General features: G+C 41.0%; 1 protein-coding gene across 1 annotated transcript in view; it reads left to right on the top strand.

The window, feature by feature from the left end:
- Positions 1–17675, top strand: part of PTPRT (protein tyrosine phosphatase receptor type T) — a 327684-nt gene that overhangs the window by 266320 nt on the left and 43689 nt on the right. Inside the window, exons 17-20 of the mRNA XM_030463338.1 lie at positions 6753–6800; positions 8972–9120; positions 16150–16227; positions 16433–16480. Coding sequence (XP_030319198.1) covers positions 6753–6800; positions 8972–9120; positions 16150–16227; positions 16433–16480 — 323 coding nt within the window. The remainder of the gene's footprint in view (positions 1–6752; positions 6801–8971; positions 9121–16149; positions 16228–16432; positions 16481–17675) is intronic.

Raw genomic sequence — 17675 nt, 5'->3', positions numbered from 1 at the left:
TAAATGTCCCCAGATATGTCAGATATGGTTTATAGTTCTTCAAATGCTAATGGATAGATAGGGAGTGTCTCAACTCCATCTTTTTTAATTGTCCACTGTATTCAGACAGATTCCAGGGATATCTGTATCTGAAAAGGATTGTTGGGAATTTCTCAGCCATGGATATAAGCTTTTTAAAAGTGTAAGGTGCCTGACAACTAGGACTTGACATTATCTGAGCCAACATCCCTGTTCCTGAAGCTGCCAGGTTCTGGTTGTCAGTTTAGAGAGTTGGATTATGAAGTGGTTCAGAGATCTAAATCACCTGTCCAGTCCTAATGACAATGCTGCATAATTAAGGCAGTTGTTAAGGCGTGTGAAAATACTTCACACATCAATAGCTGAAGAGCCATCTGTTGTCTAAAGGTTGAGGGGCTGGAAAGCAATCAGGGCCAACCTGTTTCTGCCATGATAATAGTTGTCTGAGGATCAGGAGGAGGAGAGGATCAATGATCTGAGGAAGAGAGGTCTGGAGAGCTGAGCTGGATGCCTTTGCTTCCACTGGAGGGTTGGGAGGGATGGAGAAAGCAACTCTTGCTGCTGCTGTGAGAAACAGATTTCTCCTCTCCATCTTTCAGAAGCAGCAGCCCTACACTGACCTAAATCTTTCCCTCAAAAGCACCAATCTGCCAGATTTCCCAGGGCTCTGGAATAGACAAAGATGTCAAAAGGGCCGTGTCTTCTTTGCCAGACCCTCCTCATCTGCCACCCCTGAAACCTCCTCTTTTGCTTGTTCCTATAATTCATCTTTGCCCTGATCTGGTGGTTTTGTCCTGTGGGCACACCTGGAAGGTGTTCAACACCTTCACAAAATTAGTGTGTTTATATTCCATTCTAGTGGGAGTTAACTTCTTTTCCATATGAATTGATTTACATCCAAAAGACAAGGCAAAGGACTTAAGTATGAGAATCCCTATTTACCACCCATTGCAGTGATTTTGCTTCTCTATGATCTATCAGAAAATTATCAAAAGAGGATTTTTCTCTACTTGTTAAACGTGTGAGGAGCTTTAAGGCACCATAATGAACCCTGCTTTGCCCAGTTACCTAATTGTAAATGCAGACTAACTCATTTTCCTCTAGGCTTCCTGCTGGCTCACCAAGAATGGAATTGGACCTTAAATATTCAGATTTCAAGTGAATCATAGAATAGTTTGGGTTGGAAGGGACCTTTAAAGGTCATCTTAAAGTTCAGCCCTCCTGCAGCTAAAGTTAAAGCAGGGGATGGTTTTAATGTTTAAGTGCTATTAGCTAGCTGCATTTTTCCTATATCCTTTACTGTTCTCTGCATTTCTCATAAACCTCAGAAAAAGTTCCCCCTGCTCTGTTCTGCTGGTTTTATTTCCTTATGCCCCATCAGCACCATTGCCTAAAATGTTCAGTCCCCAGGTTTTCATTATTATATTGCCTTATTCCAGTGGGCAGTACGTGCTCAGAACGTTCCCTGCTTTATTTTCTTTGGAGATTTGTGTTTTTAAAAACATGCATCAACTTCTGAGCCCTCTGTGCCCTTATTTTACCTCTGCACAGCAACATTGCTTTAAGCAGTCAGTTGAGGATTGCTCCATCACAGAGCAAGTGATGGTGTCATTAAGTGATCCCTTTGCTGTCTTGTAATGGCTTCTGGGGATCAATACACTGGAACTTTTTTTCCTCAGGGTGAACAGGGGAATGAGATAGGAAAAGTCAAGAGACAAACCTCTGGAGGTCACCCATGGCTGAGGTGTCAATGAGCTTCAGCAGCAGCAAGGGCTTTAACAAGGTGGAACAAGGCAGTAGAGAGGAGGCAGAGGTAGCACCTGAGAAACTGATGTGTTGGGAGCACTCAATGGAGTTTTGAGCTCAGGGTGCAGAAATCATATAACTAAATCTACTTAGCACTGCACCCATTGCTTTTCTTGTTGGTTGGTTGTCTATTTTTGCAGAGAGCTCTGTGCTTCTGATGTCCCAGTTACCCCATCAAGCAGGAGCTCTGGTAGCTGGAGCATCACTATGGTAGGGTAATGAATAGTCACCACACAATAAGTGCTTCCATCATCAGGCTGTATGTTTCAGCATCTGTTTTCAGATTGACATTTCTCCTGTCCCCTGATCCAAAAGCAAAACCAAGCTCTTATGTTGTGGTTTGGTTTTTTTTTTCTCCCCTGGACACAAGCCAGGTACAAGGGACATTCCAGTAGTGAGGGAAGAAAGCAGGAAAATCCATGAAGAAGCATATGATGAAGGTTTATTGACTTCAGTGTTTCAAGTTTCACATGAAATAGGACATTCCAGTATGACTGCAGATGAATTTTTTAAGTTGCTCAGGACTGTGTAATTCTTAAACCATCTGAAAGAATTTCTACAGCCTCTCATGAGCAAAGAGGTTTGATTTCAGGTTATTTGAAATGCTGTGAAAATAAGAGCAGCAATATGTGTGTGTGTGTGTACATATATATATATATGTATTAAAATAGAATTGGTTTCCATGCTATGACTTTGTATAAATGTTTTAGTCCTGAAGCAAAATTCAGTTGAATGAATTACCAGTACTGAAAAGCAGGTTCTCAAATAGATCTGTTGGCAGACCTTTCAATACAACCATATGGACCACAGTTTTCATTTTTAGATTCAGTTTCTGGACTCCAAAGTTGTACTTCTTAGGGTAATTCTTGTCTGCTTTCAGATAATTCCCTTCAACACTTTGTCATCAGCAATACTGGCATTTCTTCTTGTTAGGGAGCAAAATCTCCAACCCTAACTCTTCTAGGCAGTTTTTAATGAGAAGTCTATTATAAAGTTATGAAGAACTTACATTCTGAAGAACAGGTTCTTGCAAAGATGGAGTGTAAGTGTTGTGGAGGTGTCTATACAGTTCTGCCTTCAGTCTCTCTGGTATTCTCTGCAGTCCAGGACTGTAAAATCTGGTTGTGTACCAGCTCTTTGAGCTATTTTGTGCATAATGTGAATAGTTGTGGGGTTTTTTTATAGCTCTACTTCATCAAAAACTTCCTGCAACATATAGGAAACATTATTGAAAGAGAAAGCCTTGTAGATCTTTAACACACTTTTAAATGGAAATACAAACCAAGGAGGTCTCCTTCATAACCTGCTAAGTCATCATGCAGGATTGACATCAATTTGTGTGCTTAATTTACCCCACATTAATAGCTACTTGTCTATGATTTGAGATGGGATTTGGTTTTATGATGGGAAGAGAGCAAAATGAAGAGTTCCTGGCCTGGTGCACTCATTGCATCTTTTTTAGAGGAGTTACTCTGTATTTACTCCAACACAGATGTCTGAGGTTTGTAGAGAATTGCTAGCTCTGTCACATTGCACTGAAATGAAAGACATTGTATGATAAGACATGCAAAGTAATGTAGCAGCTCATCCACACTTGAGAGTTTGTTTGGTTTGTATTGTTTTGGGTTTTTTTCTAACTGAAGCTCTAAAATACAGCCAGCAATTCATCTCCTTTAAAGGAGGTTTTGCATTTAATAAAAGATACCTTTTTTGCAACAGTATTTTCAGCTACAGTAAACTATATCAAGGCTTTATTCTTTTCTCATCAGGAAAAGAAATGGAAATGTTTTCTGTTTTCAGGTTGGGTGTTTTGTTTTGTGTCTTTCTCCTGGTTTGGGTAATGGTTACAGAATGAAATTTAACCAAGAGTGATATCAGACCAGAGAAGTAATTCTGGAGATACATAGCTGCATATATGTGTTACAAGCACTCAGTTTAATGCTTTTTATAAGAAAAAGGCACTCAATGCCTACTGTGTTATTTTCCTTTTCCCCATAACTGGCCACAGTACTGAGGACATAATTGCAGTGCAGGACTTCAACCTTCAGCTCCTACCATACAGTCACACCAATTTTTATTGTTCTGGTGGTCTCAGCCAGGTGTTTCTTTACATGGTAGACATTCTGGCAGAGGTGTTAAGCTAAATTTGTACTCGTGTTCTGAAATAACAGAGTTTTTGTGTTCTGAAATAACAGAGTTTTTGTGTTCTGGAATAACAGAGTTTGTGCAGAATTGATTTCCACCACTTGTGGGATGTTTGAAAAGAAGTAAAACATTAATTTATATATGAACATACCTCTGTATAACCACAAATATACATAAATACCCCCATATATTTCCATGGATGGTGGGATCTGCCTGCACAGGTCAGCATGCTAAATCAGGATTTTAAGAAGAAAGTGCTTTTCTCCTTAGATGCTGGGGAAAAAAAAATCATGAATGGGTGGTAATGCCAGCCTGATGAAAGCAAATATAAAAATAAAAATAAAATTCAGAAAGTAAGATTTTATTTGAAGATATCTGTGTGGTTATAAGCCTAAACTTTGCAGGGGGCAGTGTTTGCTGGCTGTGTATGCTGATACTCTATGATTCTTATATGCACCTGTCTTGTCTAAACTTTATACATTTGTAAATAAATACCCTCCCCAAATAGTGATTAATCTGAGTTTGGCTTCACCATGGCAGGTGCTAAAAAGCACAAGCAAAGCTGTCTGTCTGCTTGCCTCTATGTGAAGGATTTGCCCTTAAGCAGGTGTAAGAAGCAGTAAGCTGCCTGGGTGCTTAGTTAAAGACCTATCAGCCCTACATGATTTTTTTTCTCTAAATTAAAGCTCCATATTTCCTTTGGCTTTTGCATGTAGGTCTAACTTTCTTGTGCTGCATTTCTATGTGTCCCTTTTGGCACATGTGGTACCTGAAATGCAGTATTGCAGCAGGGCCCTTCCTCATCCTCAGAGCAAAAGGATTGCCCATGTCCTGCAGACCACAGCACCATTCTCTATCCCTCCCTTATTTTCCTGAAACTGGTCTTTCAGCCTGAGTTTGTCACCTGCAACAGGTTTAGGGGACAGAGATCCCTTCCAATAGAATAGCCCTATTATATAATTATATATATTCCATGTATAGTATATATAACCAGTGCTCCCAGTTGGGTGTTTGCACAGCTAAGTGGCTGCCTTAAATGTTGTGCATCATAATTAATATGTGTACTCCTTGCAGGCTGCTGCATGCAAATATCTAAAAGGAATTATATTTTGTAGCTTCCTTACATTCCTTGTTGAAATTGAGGGCAATATGCAATTCCTGTCTGTAGGAGGAAATTTCATGTTTAGCTTAAATGATCTATACCTAATATCTAAATTACCTGTGCATGCAAATCTACATTACAGTGGATATAATCCATCCTTGTGAAACACCTAAAATTAAATCTATCAACGAGCATGTACAGGAGCTCTGTAGGAGTGGCAGTTCCAGATTTAATGTTCATGCATGTAAGATTGACAGAAAAAGTTAGAAACGAGTTAGGAAGCTGCATTTCAAATATAATCCCTGAAGTTTATCCAGACCTCTGCAAAACAGGATATCTGATCCTGCAGATACTTCTAACTGAAAATACTGCTTGAGATTTCTGATTAATGCCCATGGCAGTAAATGCTTTATACTTGATACAAAGTTTACATTCCTTGGCTGTTAAATTGGAACTCCTGCAATTTTAATATAGAGCTTCAGCATTTTATATCTAATCTCTGATAGGGGTAGAAGTTTCCAAAATACCTTAATCAAATCTCCATGTTTTTGATAATTTCCCTCTAAATCCACACTTAGTTTAGGTTCACTGCCAATAGTTCTTATCCTTGCTTTAGCTGGGTTAGCTTCAACTGCCTTATTATACAGCTGGTATCATTTTTTTATTGTTTCTGTTTTGAGCATCTTACTGTCTCATCCCTCCTTGTGTCTGCATATTGCCTGTAAACATCATCTCTTCATATACAAACTCTCTTGAACTGAAAAGGCCAACCCAGTAACACTCATCCACAGGCTCCTGGTTTCTTTCCTGGTGCATTTTCCTCACACATAAACACCAAACAGCCATTAATGCCACCTCATTCACATTGGGACATTTCCAACACTGTGTTAATTGTATCACTCTTCTTCCAACTATCTGCTCAGTCCTTTATTTCTTCTCCTTTTCAACTGGATAATGTGTGAGATGGAAAGTGCCTCCATGGTACCAGGTGACAGAGGGTGCTGGGGAAGCACCCACAGTCCTGATTGATACCAAAGCCCCAGCAGCAGTTCCAGGAGGGTGTTGCAGGGGTTGTGTTTAGGGGAAGGTGGTCAGTGAGGAGAAGAGGAGCCCTGGGTCACTGCTGCAGCTCCTCAGTGATTCACAGAGATCTCTTGAAGTTGCCCTATTTTTAGAAAGAGCATTTCCAGATAAATGCTTTTCCAACTCCAAAGGCATTTTGACATGCTGGGAAATAAACCTCTACCTAGCTGTGGGTTTAAGTCACATCCCCAACATGCTAGAATGTGCTAGTCATTTGATTTTATAATCCTTTCTATGAATTATAATGATGGTGAGGACCAAATAAGCTTAGTCCTGTGCTGCCACTCTATCCATCCACATAAGGAAAAGGCACATTTAGAAACTGAGAGCCTCTTGATGTGTCTGGCAAGCTTAGCTCTGAAATCCTCCAAAAAGATCTGTCTTTCTCTTCCCTCTAAATTTAGATGAAGAATTTTTACATTCTTGGAATAGAGAGGGAGGAAGGTGGAAACTGATAACATGCTGGTGAAAGAAAATTGTAGAAGCAGAACAATTTCCCTGTGTGGCTTCTCTCTGAACGTGCCCAGGCGCCAGCAGCCTGGTTTGTGTGTGCGAGTTAGATTGAGAACTTTAAACTCATGTCACCTTTTCTTTTTAGGCATTCAAGCCAATGTTTTAGGGGCCTCTCTGTCTTCTACAGGACCAGGTAGAACTGCTTTGCATAGGGCTTTTGTAAAGCAGGCCTTTGGGGACAAACGGGCTTGGGTTTGGGGTTATTTTTTTCCTGCCTAGCACATGGAGAAATGTTACTGCTCATTCACTGAAAGAGGAAACGAGCCAATTCCAGCTCTCTGGAGCTTGTTGGCATTTCTGAAAAGATACCAGGCAATGGGACTTACAGATAATTATTGCCAGAAATAATTTAATCTGAATTTAATAAGGAAGTCACCCTTTTGACTCACCATTTTTAAACATCATTAGTGGTCACCCCAGCAGTCCAGAGTGCTTGTTATTAAGGACTTCTGCGTTTTGGATTAGTGTTTCCCACTGAGAAATTTTAATCCCTGTTGCCAGAGACTTCACATAGGCATGGATGATTAGCAAATCTAAAGGATTAAAATAACCACACAGCAGAGCAAATACGCTGCAAGACCATGGTTGTTAGCTCAGGAACCACAGCACAGAAAAAGGAGGCTGCCATGGCTGTAGGTCATGGTGAATAAGCCTGATGTGTGCTAACATTGCTGAGCACTGTAAGCAAAGCTTTTGACATCAATAAAAGCCAGCTTTTTGCTTTGTTACACAAGGACAGTTCCTCTGTTTGCATCTTCATCTGCAGAAGTGGATACACAGTGAGGATTTTGTGAGATCTAAATGTGCACTCTGTAATCAGGTACCTAATCTGAACAGGTCTGAGTCCCAGTTTGGAACTACCAACAGTAAAAAGGCTGAACCTCAACTGCTTGAGCAGATGGAACAGATGTATTTGTTCAAAGGTTTGCAGCAAACGTTGGACATATCTCATTAAATCTGTGCTTTCCTGGTCTGGAATATCAGCTTGCTTTAAAACAGTCATTTCCTACAGACATAGGCAAGGGTTGAAGTTCTGTGACCCTTTCTTGCAAACGCGTGTAACTGGCCTGGCTGCTCATCTTGTGAAGGGCTGGGGCTCAGCTGTGTGCTTGAACTTGCTTGTAAATGCCACTCTGACATGTGCTGTGAATAAAAAAAAACCTGTTGGAATATGTTGCCAGGAATATCCTTTTAAGAATCTAATGAAGTTTAAAAGATAGGTAGCATTTGCCCTCAGCATGTCATTCTAGTGAAGAAAAACATCTTTGCAAAACGATTTAGTTGTTAGGTTTTTGGGCTTTTTTCCTTTGAGTTGGAGGTAAAAATAAAATGAAAGCTCCTTCTTACACTAATCTGTTTTTCTCCTTTTTATTTTGTTTTATTTTCTCATCTACGGAAGTCATGTTAGCAAAGTTCTTTGCCAGTGCTAGGGATTTGTGTGATATTTTTTCAAGTTGTGGGTTGTAGAATGTCACACATTCATTTTTAAACAGTTTTGCTCTGATATGAATGAAGCACAGGGCAGTCAAATGTCAATGGAAGCTTAGCAGCTCACTTTTCCTGCTTCTCTCCATTTTCTTATTATTAGCTGTGTTTGCAAAAGAGGAGCCTCTTATGTTCTTGGTTTTGTTAGTGTTTTCAGAGCAGGCAGTCTTTCTTGCTGCCTTTGGCAAAGTTTTGATGTCTCCTCAAAACCAGACAAGACCCTTTTTCCCAGAGCAGAGGCAAATTTGGCCATTTCTAAAAGAACTTCAGCCTTTGATTTGCTCCACCCTTCACTGTCGATCCTCAGGGCAGTTTGGGTTTGTGTCTGCTGTCCCCAGTGCTCTGCTTGGGGACAAGGCAAACCTCCTGCTCCAGCTCTTGGCTTGCACAGAGTCAGGTCACACTCTCCACTCACAGCAAATCCCCCGTTGGATGGATGCAGAGGTCCAATTTACCTCCTCATCCCCTGCCCTCTGCTCTTCCTGGGGTGGCTGACACCTTTGCCAGGACTTTACTTATTCCACCCTCTTCAAGGATGATGGAGCAGGTAGCACTCCCACTGCTGGGGTGATGCAGGTTTGTGCAAGATAAGTTACCAGGAGGGATGGCAAAGCTCAAAGACTGGTATCTCACTATATTTATTGTGCTCCACAACAGTTACATTAAAGAGTTGTGGGGTTTCCTCTCATGTGGATTGCCACATGCCCTGCATGTCTGACCAAGTGGGATAATCCTGTTTAAAAGAATATATTCTCATTGCTTTGTTTTTAATGATGGTAAACTGACCTTGGTTTCTCCCCTCTTCAAAATACCTTAAAGGAAGCTAGCCAAGAAGCAGAAGGAGACTCAGACCAGCACACAGAGGGAGATGGGTCCCGTGGCTACTTCTGACAAGACCTCTACCAAACTCAGTGCTGTGCACAACGAAGAAGCTTTTTCTTCCAGCTGCCAAGATGTTAATGGATTCAGTAAGTTTAACTTGCTTGCAGTGGATATGTCCCCCTTGGAGAGCTCTAGGTTCTTAAAAGGACCTATTCCTATGGGCACAGTATTGAGGAGCTAGGCATGGCAATGGCAGTGATGATTGCAAATCAGTTGTCTTGATAGAAATCAGTTGTCTGAAATGTCTCTGACACTACCCATATTCTAACTGTCAGACAGGTAGAGAGCATTCCTTCTGACTCGAAATCTATTGAGAATAATTTATAAAGTCTGTTCTAATAGCTACACCAGACAGTCAAAAAGGCATGTGTTTATTTGTTCTTCAGAAATACTTTTTTCTTTGTGAGCAGAAGAGTCAAATCAAATCACTTAGCTGACTTGTAGGATGAAAGAACATTTTCTGTATGAAATTCTTCTGAAAGCAAGCATGGTCTCCTGGCTAGAGAAATTTAATGGAAATAGAGCATTTCTCCTTTTGTCTGTGTCCTCCCTTTATTCTTCCCGTGAGTTCAGTACAACTCCTCTCAGTTAATATTTGTACACTCCTCAGACCTTTGTAGCTGGAAGTTTTGTGGATAAAGCAGCACAAAGTCCTACTTTTGCCTCACTAGTCCAGATTGAGTGCATGGGGTTTGCATGGTGGATTTGTAAACTTTTTCGTATTAAATAAATTTTAATTTAGACACGATGGGAATGTCACTCCTTCTTTTGACACTTAGCTTACTAGTTAAACAGGGAACAGCTCTGAAACACATGGACTAAAACTCTTAAACAACTCCAGTGAAGTCGTTTTTCCCCCAAATGCTAACATGGAAACATTTGTGGTACAAAATATGCTTTAGGATTTAAACTTTTCTTTGTAATCTCAGATTGAGTGGGACAGGCTGAGGGAATTCTTCTTTTCCCTCTATCTGTAGGTCATGTCAAATTCCATTTGCATGTGTTGCTACTGCTCCTCTGGTGTCACATTCCTGTGAGAGGGATAAATAGGTGTTTGGGACTGGTGAGCCTAGCAGTGGGCATTTCTCCTGATATTAAATTGACTTGAGCCAAGATCTGATTTTCTCAGGTGCTGAGTAGCTAAATCTCCTAAAGAGACAGCAAGAGTTGTCAGTGTAGTTCTTATCTTTAAAGACAGGAGAGCACAGGACCGCGTTGTAACAGGCATCCTAGAAACACCAAAGGCAGCCTCTTTAAAACGTGGAGAGAAAATGGAGTTTTGAAACCTTTCTTTAGGATCTGGATTTCTAAAAAATTTGGGTTTTTTTTTTGTTCAACCAGAAAATAAGAGGTGCGCTTGAAATGTGACCTCATTTTTTTTTCCCCGTGGTATTTTGAGAGACTAATTAAAGCAGCTGAGTCATTTCCTTGAGATGGCAACTACAGAAAATATGTTGTATCTAGTTTTGCAAAAAAAGCATCCCTCCAGGTCTTTTTTATTTTTTTTTTTAAATCAGACCTCTGCTTGTCTGACATCACTGCAGATTTTATCACCATCTCCCTCTAACACATCCTGAGTCAAGTCATGGGTTGATTCTTTATTTTTATGTCCATTAGAAACAATTACCCACAAACCTTATTGATTTCTCCAAATTTTTTACTGCCAAATCCAGGATGCTGTGGTGTTGGAGGTAAGTTCTCTGCTTTGCAGTAGTGAGCACACATTGATACAGGAATTTTATAGGTAAAAGACTCTTTTTTTTTTTTAAATTGCCTTAATAGAGTTTAATACTTGAGGGTTTCTAAACAGGCTACTCTAAATTTTGAATAACATAATAGGATTTCTTCATAACCTTCCTGACAACTAACAGAGTTTTACAGGGTGTTATCCATCCTAGCTTTGTAAATCAGCTGTCTATCTTAAGCAGCAACCAAATTCTCTCTTCACTATTATCCTTTTTCCTCCCACCAGAAAATAGCATTTACATCCTTTCATATGATAAGTAATCCTCAGCATCTTGATCCTCAGTTGTGAGAGCCCAAATTGGCTGCAGCAGTGACATGGAAATACCCTTCTCCTTTTTGAAGAAAGTCCACCAAGAGAAGTTTTCAGTCCCAGGATCACCTTGCTAGCTCACAAGAGAGATAAAATAGGACAGGACAACTTAGGGAGGAAGCCTCACAATTCTTGAATGACTTGGAAACAAATCTATCTCCAGATGACAGTGTCCTTGCAGGGCATGTCTCCTTCCCTCCAGTTTTTCCTTTTTGCAATCATTGTAATGACTTTTCAGACAGAACAAATTCAATTTTTTTGCTTCCCATAGTCTTCAGCTTGGCTGCTGGTTTATTTCTTTAGCTGTCCCTGGGTGACCTTCTCACTGCAGCCCCCCTGTTTGCTGCCATCTCAGTGCCTTGCAGCAATGTCACTCCATGGGGAGCTCCCACCTGACAGGTCGAGCAGCTGTGAAAGGTGCTGCCTGGCACTGTGCATCAGGAAGGATGTCAGAAATGAGCAGCTGCCTTCCTGCTTATCAAGCCTTCTTTTTCTGGGGGAAAAATAGACCTGACTGCTTTTACAGGCTGCTCTGGGGGGAAAAAAAAAAAAAAAGTATGAAGTGTGGTAATGGTGGTTCTTTTAATGAGAGTTACTGTCCTGCTGTCTCTGCTGTTGGTTGAAATCACAGAATCATAGAATTGGCTGGGTTGGAAGGGACCTCAGAGATCATCAAGTCCAGCCCTTGATCCACTGCCCCCGTGGTTCCCAGCCCATGGCACTGAGTGCCACATCCAGGCTCTTTTGAAATATCTCCAGACACGGAGAATCCACTACTTCCCTGGGCAGCCCATTCCAATGCCTGATCACCCTCTCCATAAAGAAATTCTTTCTAATCTCCAACCTAAACCTCCCCTGGCACAACTTGAGACCCTGCCCTCTTGTCTTGCTGAGAGTTACCTGCGAAAAGAGCCCAACCCCCCCCTGGCTCCAACCTCCTTTCAGGGAGTTGTAGAGAGTGATGAGGTCTCCCCTGAGCCTCCTCTTCTCCAGCCTCAACACCCCCAGCTCTCTCAGCCTCTCCTCATAGGGTCTGTGCTCGAGTCCCTTCACCAGCCCAGTTGCCTCCTTTGGACCTGCTCCAGGATCTCAATCTCCTTCCTGAACTGAGGGGCCCAGAACTGGACACAGGACTCAAGCTGTGGCCTCACCAGGGCTGAGCACAGGGGCAGAATCCCTTCCCTGGACCTGCTGGCCACGCTGTTCCTGATCCAGGCCAGGATGCCATTGGCCTTCTTGGCTACCTGGGCACACTGCTGGCTCATGTTCAGCTTCCTGTCAACCCAGACTCCCAGGTCTCTCTCTGTCTGGCTGCTCTCAGCCAATCTGTCCCCAGCCTGGAGCTCCCCATGGGGTTTTGGACAAAGTGCAGGACCCGGCACTTGGCCTTGTTGAACCTCATCCTGTTGGAATCAGCCCAACTCTCCAGTCTGTCCAGGTCCCTCTGCAGAGCAGATTTCTTCACCTATCCTATCCCAAGTGCTTTAGGGAAAATGCTGATATGTTCAAGAGAAACTCATTCATGAAGTGATGCCCTTTGGGTGCAGCAGAGCCCCTTGGTGAGGCCAGCACAGTGCTCGCATTCCCAGTGGATGTCTGAAGTTTTCAATGTTACCATTTGGCAGAAGTTTCTTATCAAATGTGATTCCATTCTGGAAGATTTCTGTGTTGGAACAGGGACACCTCAGGTCTTGCTGAAAAGTGGAAGAGAAACTTGTATCTTTCCTGGCCCAAAGCAAAGCCCCTCACCCCTCTTTCCATTCTTCTTTCTTAGTTGTTATTCAGGCAGAATTCTTACTCATACATACAGGAATTCAAACTGAAGACGTTTTATGGACTGTGTCTGGCACTCTATGGAGTCAGAAGAGGTGTCTGCTAAAAGACACAGTCCGTGGCTATTCCAGCTTCTCTGGTTTTACTACAGATTAGGTGGAGGTGAAACAGACTCATCCCAGTTGCACCTTTTCTCAGGTATCTTCCTTTTTTAAAAATAAAAAATACATCCTAACGCCATGAAAGGTAGAAGATGATACTTGCAGGGTTTGAACTTTTGCCTCAGTTTGCAGGAATATTTGGAAAGCTACAGTGTTTTGCTTTGAGAGACCCATCAGAGTCAGGTGTAGGCATTGACTTGGTGCAGGGTTATTATGAAAGATGATGAATGGAGACAAGGTGAGCCTAAAATTATCCACCAGTATCTGTGCAAGAGGTGGTTGTTGCACATGAATTCTAGGCAATTTGGCAGCCCATCCATGTGATGGGAAAAGCAGTAAGAGATAACTATGCAGTAATGGGATGTCCTGCACAAAGGAGCTGCTCTCCTGACTTTGCAGAGCCAAAATGCCATGGATCAGGTTTGTCCAGGAGGATGCCACATCACTAGTGTGGGTGTCTTGACATCCTTGGGGAGCATCTGGTAGGAGCTGTTTCATTCTGAGGATTTAATCTCTTAAAATGCAGCCAGTTTTGCTAGAGACTGATTTCTTAGGGTTTGATATCTAAGTTGGGGAGGAGGTGGCTTTACAGGCAACCTTCAGGAGTGACACTGACACAGATGAGGTGTAGGCAGCTTTATGTTACAGGCAGAAGCACAGCCTGAAGCCAGCATTTTGGAAACTGTAGGGAACTGAGTTGTATTACTGGGCACAACTATCCAGGTATCAAGCTAGCATGCTTTTACTAGTGACAACAAGATGCTAAGAGGAAGGTAGAAGTGGCACTCAGAGTGTTAAGGATCACTTTTAACCAAGAAACATCAAAATTCACATCTTTCCAAATCCTGCATTTGTGCAAAATGAAATGCAGAGTTCTTTAGATTTGCTCTAAGTCCCAAGAGGCAACTACATCAAGATCAAGTTCTCACTCCTGCCCCACAGATAATTTTCACTCCTAGGTTATCTGGTAAGTGCAGTCCAAGGACATGACCATGACGTGTCTTCTTCAGTGAAAAAAATCTAAAATTAATGAAAAATAAAACACATGCAAAAAAACCCACCCAAAAAACTTGCCAAATTTCATCAAATGTATAATAGGAAAAAAAAAGAAAAAAAAAACAAACAAAAAACCCCACCACAATCCCTTTTACCAGTTTTCTCACTGGTTTGGGGGTTTTTTTTTAGGGTTTTCTAGTTCAGAAAACCATAGAAAAAGTAAAGGGGAATAATTTTCAGACTAAAAAGGAACCTCTACCATTCTGCATGCCCGGAGGGATCTGTGTGGCCTCATGTGCCACTGCAGGGAGTACAAAGAGAATTTTTAATGAAGTCTTAATCTCTACCCTGACATGACATCCTCTCTGGAGATCCTTCCTGTGACTGCACACTGGTGCTTGTAAGAATCTCTGGTTAGGAAGCAACCCTGTGTACACATCTCTCATTAGACAAGCCACTACCTGACTGATTTTGGGAATGAGGTCTCCAAAGTTCTGGGAAACTTGGGTTTTGGTGTTTTGTTTTGGTTTTTTTCCCTTTTTCTTCTGAATCTAGAAATCACCTCCCTGTCTGACAAATATGCTTCATTTCATAACCCTCAGTTGGTCACATTTTTAATGAGAGTCACTGAAGTGAGGTGGAGCTCTTCAGCTGCCCAAAGAATTCATGAAACATTCCTGGAAAGACAGCATAGCCCAGTGAGTTCTTTTATATTCCCAGAAAATCTGCTCCAAGCCCTGACTGTTGACTTGTTCTGTGACCCTGGGCAAATAAATTGATCTTTTTAGGCCTTATTTTATATATCTTCAAATGTGGCCTTGTTCCTAGTGCAGTAAGAGGGACAGCCAGGCTGATAAATGGAGGGGATGAAGTAAAAGAGGCCACCAAGGAGAGATGCTGGGTGGCTTGAAGGCAGCTGGGGTAGAACTCCAGCAGACTAAATGGTGAGGAATTTGGTTATTTTAATGTGGTTTCAAGTGGTGTGATTCTGAAAATATGGTGGGAGAATGCAGAATGAGAGCAAGTTCATTTACTAGATGATTATAAACTGTGTAGGAGGTGATTCTGCTGACTTGATGAAACTCCCTAGACTAGGGACTTCTTCAATCCACCCCATAGAATAACTTGATTTTTTTAAGTGGTGTTTGCTCTAGAGATACATAAATTGCTTCTGAAATGATTTTGATGTATACTGAGTTTTATCTACTTCTATTGGATTATGGAATAGTTTTTCCTGTGTTACCTGTTGCCATCTTTCTGATGTACTGAGATTTGTTTTAGCTTGTTTCCCAGCATTTTGAGGAGGAGATAAATAAATGCCTGTAACTCTAAAAGTAAATGGAGAATGATAACAAAAAGAATATGCCTTTAGAAGTGATGGATTACCATAAGAATGTGCATGACTGCTACTGTAGATATAAACCAGCCTCATAAATATACTATCAAGGAAAGAATCTATTGTGAAGGTATTGAGCTCTGCCTTCATTCCATAACTATTTAATTAATATGGAAATAATTTGTGGATTCTTGTCCAGCAGAAGTTAATGCTTTAATGGGAGAAAACAGAGATGCTTTCACCAGCTCACAGGGGAAAGGATTATAGGATTTTCTATGAACAATCCTGGGTTGGAGAGCAAGTCCCTTGTTATCTTGTGTTGTTTTAACAAAAAAACTTACTGCATTACCTGTGTGTTTCTGTGATACTAGTGTGAATTATGTATGAGCAGGCTTACTTTACTCTTAGTACTGCATTTAATTCTCTATAATTTGTATTTTGGGGTCAGTTTTAAGGAACTTTCTCCTAAAGACAAGAAAACTAAGCTTGTTTCTTTTGTTAAAAAAAAAAAGTGAATCTAGAATGTAGTCCTATATCTGTATCTGGTGTAGGAACACATTAATTTACAGTAACTGTAATACTGTATTGGGGGTCTGGAGTGCTTATATTAAAGAAAATCCATCATTATGACAATGTAATAAATGTAACATGCATGTTGAGATGAAAAATATATTTCAGTTTGAGAAGCTTTATATATCCCATATTACTGTGTTCTTTGAGGAACTTTCTCCCTGTTCTCTTTCTCTCTCTTAATATATGTCTAAAGTCTTTTCCTTATGTCTTTCCTACCTAGCATCACCCTCTCCTTGTTCATTTTCTGTCCAAAGCAAAACCCTTCAGAGCAAATCTTTGTTGAATTCCTACTACTCAGGTACTAGTGCCAGACTTTTCTTTCATTTCTAAATTTGCTTTGTTTTTATACATTTCCCAATATGACCTCTATAGTCTGAATCTTCCAAGTGTGAGATACAGCTAACCTGCTTTTCATTTTTTTTGTAACTTTTTTTTTTCCTGTTGATCTTCTGTTGATTTCCATTGATCCGTGTGGTGTGGGTGAACGGAATTCCATCTCCAAGTATCCTCAGACACTGTTCCATCGACCACGCTGCTAGGTAAGGAGACAGGTATGGAGAACTGCACTTCCTTGGACACCAAATGCACTCATTGAATCTTGCAACTAACTCAGAGAGCACTGTTCAGTGCCTGGGCTCCAAATTAATAATTAATTTATGGTGATGTGATGTGTTAATTGGAAAATCCTTTGGTTTACTCATGCTTTATTAGTGTTGTTTGTTACTTTATTGTTTTAAAGGAAATGACAGTTCAAAACTTAAGTTTTAAGGAGGTCTGTCAAGTATTTGTTGGGTTTTTTGTGAATGGGATTTGACATTCTGGGCCAAATTCTTGTGTTGCTGCCTTGCTTATAGTTTTGACTCCTGTAGGTGGTTGTGCCTCTGTATCTGGCATAGAACCATGGAAGGCTTTAGTTTGGAAAGGACTTTTAAATGTCATCTAGTACAAGCCCCCTGCTATGGGTAGGGACATCTTCAACTAGACCAGGTTGCTCAGAGCCCTGTCCAACCTCACCTTGAATGTTTCCAGGGATGGGGCATCTGCTCCAATGTTTCACAACCCCTCATTCTAAAAAATTTCTTCTTTTTATCTAGTCTGAATCTCTCTTCTTTTAGGTTAAAATTGTCACCCTTTGCCCTGTGAGTCAGGCTCAGATAGGTGTCCCTCAAGGCTTGTGAATAGAAGTAAGGACTTACTTGTCCAAAGCAGGTGGGAGCTTACACTTTTGGACTCTGTTGAAAATATAAATATTTGTAGTAATCAGAGGTTGGGTTTGGGCAAGTGACCTCACCTCATTCTCTGTAAGCTGAGAGTTAAATGATAAATATTTGGGTAGTTTGGTATGGATTAGAGAGGATTTTAAAAAGGCAGGTTCTGAGAGGTGGAGGCTGCTCTCTAGCTGTTGATAACTTTGTTGATAACTTTGTTGATAACTTTGTTGATAACTGTAGAAGGGGGTGTTGGTGTTTAGCATCTCTGAAAATTAGCATTTCTTGTTGAGATGATATATAAGGCATGCAGTGTGCAGCTCTTAGGTTTTGGATTTTTAAAAAGAGTATGTTTTTACAGTAAGGTAAGAGAGACAGCAAAATTAGTAGAAACTCTTAGCTGGTAAAAGAAGTCATCCAGCAACTAACTGGAGGTGTACCCTTGAAACTGAGTAATAGCAGCCTACAACTTCAGGCTCTCCCTGGAGGATGCTGCCTGCCTGTGGAATTTGAAGAAGGCAATTCCTCTGCTATGAAT

The sequence above is a fragment of the Calypte anna genome, chromosome 20 (assembly GCF_003957555.1).
Source record: "Calypte anna isolate BGI_N300 chromosome 20, bCalAnn1_v1.p, whole genome shotgun sequence".
In the NCBI taxonomy this organism is placed as follows: Eukaryota; Metazoa; Chordata; class Aves; order Apodiformes; family Trochilidae; genus Calypte; species Calypte anna.
This window is presented reverse-complemented; position numbering and strand designations above follow the sequence as displayed.